Source organism: Octopus bimaculoides, chromosome 20 (assembly GCF_001194135.2).
Source record: "Octopus bimaculoides isolate UCB-OBI-ISO-001 chromosome 20, ASM119413v2, whole genome shotgun sequence".
NCBI classification, from domain to species: Eukaryota; Metazoa; Mollusca; class Cephalopoda; order Octopoda; family Octopodidae; genus Octopus; species Octopus bimaculoides.
Window position 1 is genome coordinate 25542648 of NC_069000.1, and position 2140 is coordinate 25544787.

Consider the following 2140-nt stretch of genomic DNA (forward strand, 5'->3'; position numbering starts at 1 on the left):
ATATATGAAAATTATATATATATATATATGTAAGTATGTATATATGTATTTGCATCTATATCTATATATCAATACACTAAGACCGGTGCGTTACACCATCATGTGATTAGTTGAAAGGAGAGGTGAAGAGAAAGAGAGTTAGAAATACATTGTTTAGTAGAGGGATGATGTTCTGATGCTGAGTTTAAAAAAAAAATAAAGAGAGTAGGGGCAGTTATTTTGTGAGTGAGATGCGGAGAAAGACACATTACGGTGTCATGTGGTGGTGATTGTGGTGAATGGATAGTGAAACGTAATTTTTTTATATCGCCTATCACTTAACGCATGCTCATGAGTGCAATTATCTATCGTCTGATCGCATGAAAATTGATAGTTGTTTATAAAATATGGATGTCAAACGATGTAAGCTAACAAGAGAAGAAATAAGACAATATAAGTACTATTCAAGAAGAGTGGTCTCGGTGCGTTCACTCGCGTAGTCGCGCATCCACGCTAGCTAGTCGTGACTAGTCGATCCTACGACTACCTAGCGCGAATGCGCGTCATGCGCAAAACATGTATGAGGGTTTTTTTTCTAAACAAAGTAAATAATTTTTTAAAACAAAGTAAATAAATTATACACTACCTGTTTTTGGTAAAGAGTCGGTCTTTCAAAATCTACTGGTTGTTCAATGGTATCAGTACATGAGGGACATTACAAGGAATTATCTTTTGCTTAACCCCTACCAAATTGGTGGACTTGGGCACATCGTAGAAATAGATGAATCTATGATGTGCAAGCGCAAATACAACGGAGGATGGGATAGAGAGGATAAAAATAGGTGTTTAGTCTTTGTACCTGACCATTCTTCTGAAACTCTTCTACAACTTATTAAAAAATTTATTTATAGAAATATTCTGATTGTTGGAGTGCGTCGTACAATGGGATTACTGAAATAGATGACACCAAAACACACCCTAGAAGAACGTAAAACGACGTTTTAAGAGTAAGATGGGGAAGATTCAACAAAACAATATTATTTACTTTGTGTTTTATTTACTTCGTGTTTTATTTACTTTGTGTTTTATTTACCGGGACCACACTTCTTGAATAGTTCCGACAATACAGGCATCGCTGTAAAGAGGAGCAGAGTTAATGAGAAAGTCAAACTCCGTCACTTACAACCTTATCCAGAAGAACTGAATGTTTTTTTTTTAATGAAAATAATGCAGAGTAAAAAAATTTCAATAGGAACACTAATTTTTAAGGTTCTTTATAAACTTCCAATCATCTAAAAATTTCATATTTACCCTGACATTTCTACGGAACCTGCTTCTATTCTATCATACTACGTTTAAAATCAAGCAACTGCTTTTCACTCTCTCATTCCTTTCAGTCAACTCTCTCTCTCTCTCACTTTGCCTCTTACTTTAACTATACCACATGCCCCTGCAGTGAACCTGTTTACATCTCTCGCTTTCTACTTTCTGCCTCTTTCTTCAACTAACCACACAACATAATAATATCTTCCTCTTATCTCTCAGCGTTAACAATCAAAGTGTGTGTGTGTGTGTGAGTGTGTGTCGGTGGATGTGTGAGTGCGTGTGTGCGTGTACGTAGAAATAGGCATGGACAAGGAAATAATGAAATAGACAGAGAAAGAAAGGCTTTCAGGACAGACGAGTAGACAAGAATTGATGAGTTAATTTTCTGAATAAACAATTTAAGTTAGACATATAGCAAAAAGAAATAAAATAATAAGTAACTTACTGCCATAGTCTACTGCTCCATCGTTAGGGTTTTTGTATTTTGCCAATACTCCGAATATTAAAATAAACATTATTTGAAGAATTAGCAACATAAGGCTTAATTTTCCTCGGAACCACTTCATCTTATTCTTCTGCCTCCTTCCTTTTCAGCTACACTAAGTTCCTTGATGATTTCGTAATCACTGCAAATAATATTTTAATTATATATATATATATATATATATATATATATATTTGAAGGTTTGGAGGTGATGTACAGAAATTATATAGAAAAAAATTTTTTAATTAAGGTACTCAGAAATCTGGATGTTTGTACATTTACAGATTTTTATTAATGTCACATATTAAATGAAGCGCTTTTCACCTAGTCGTGTAGGTTTTTCAAATTGTT

At 34.0% G+C, this 2140-nt stretch overlaps 1 protein-coding gene across 1 annotated transcript in view; it reads right to left on the minus strand.

The window, feature by feature from the left end:
- The window catches only part of LOC106868020 (ammonium transporter Rh type B), a 57139-nt gene that overhangs the window by 38684 nt on the left and 16315 nt on the right, over positions 1-2140 (minus strand). The window contains exon 2 of the mRNA XM_014913116.2: positions 1751-1931. Coding sequence (XP_014768602.2) covers positions 1751-1871 — 121 coding nt within the window. The 5' untranslated portion in view covers positions 1872-1931. The remainder of the gene's footprint in view (positions 1-1750; positions 1932-2140) is intronic.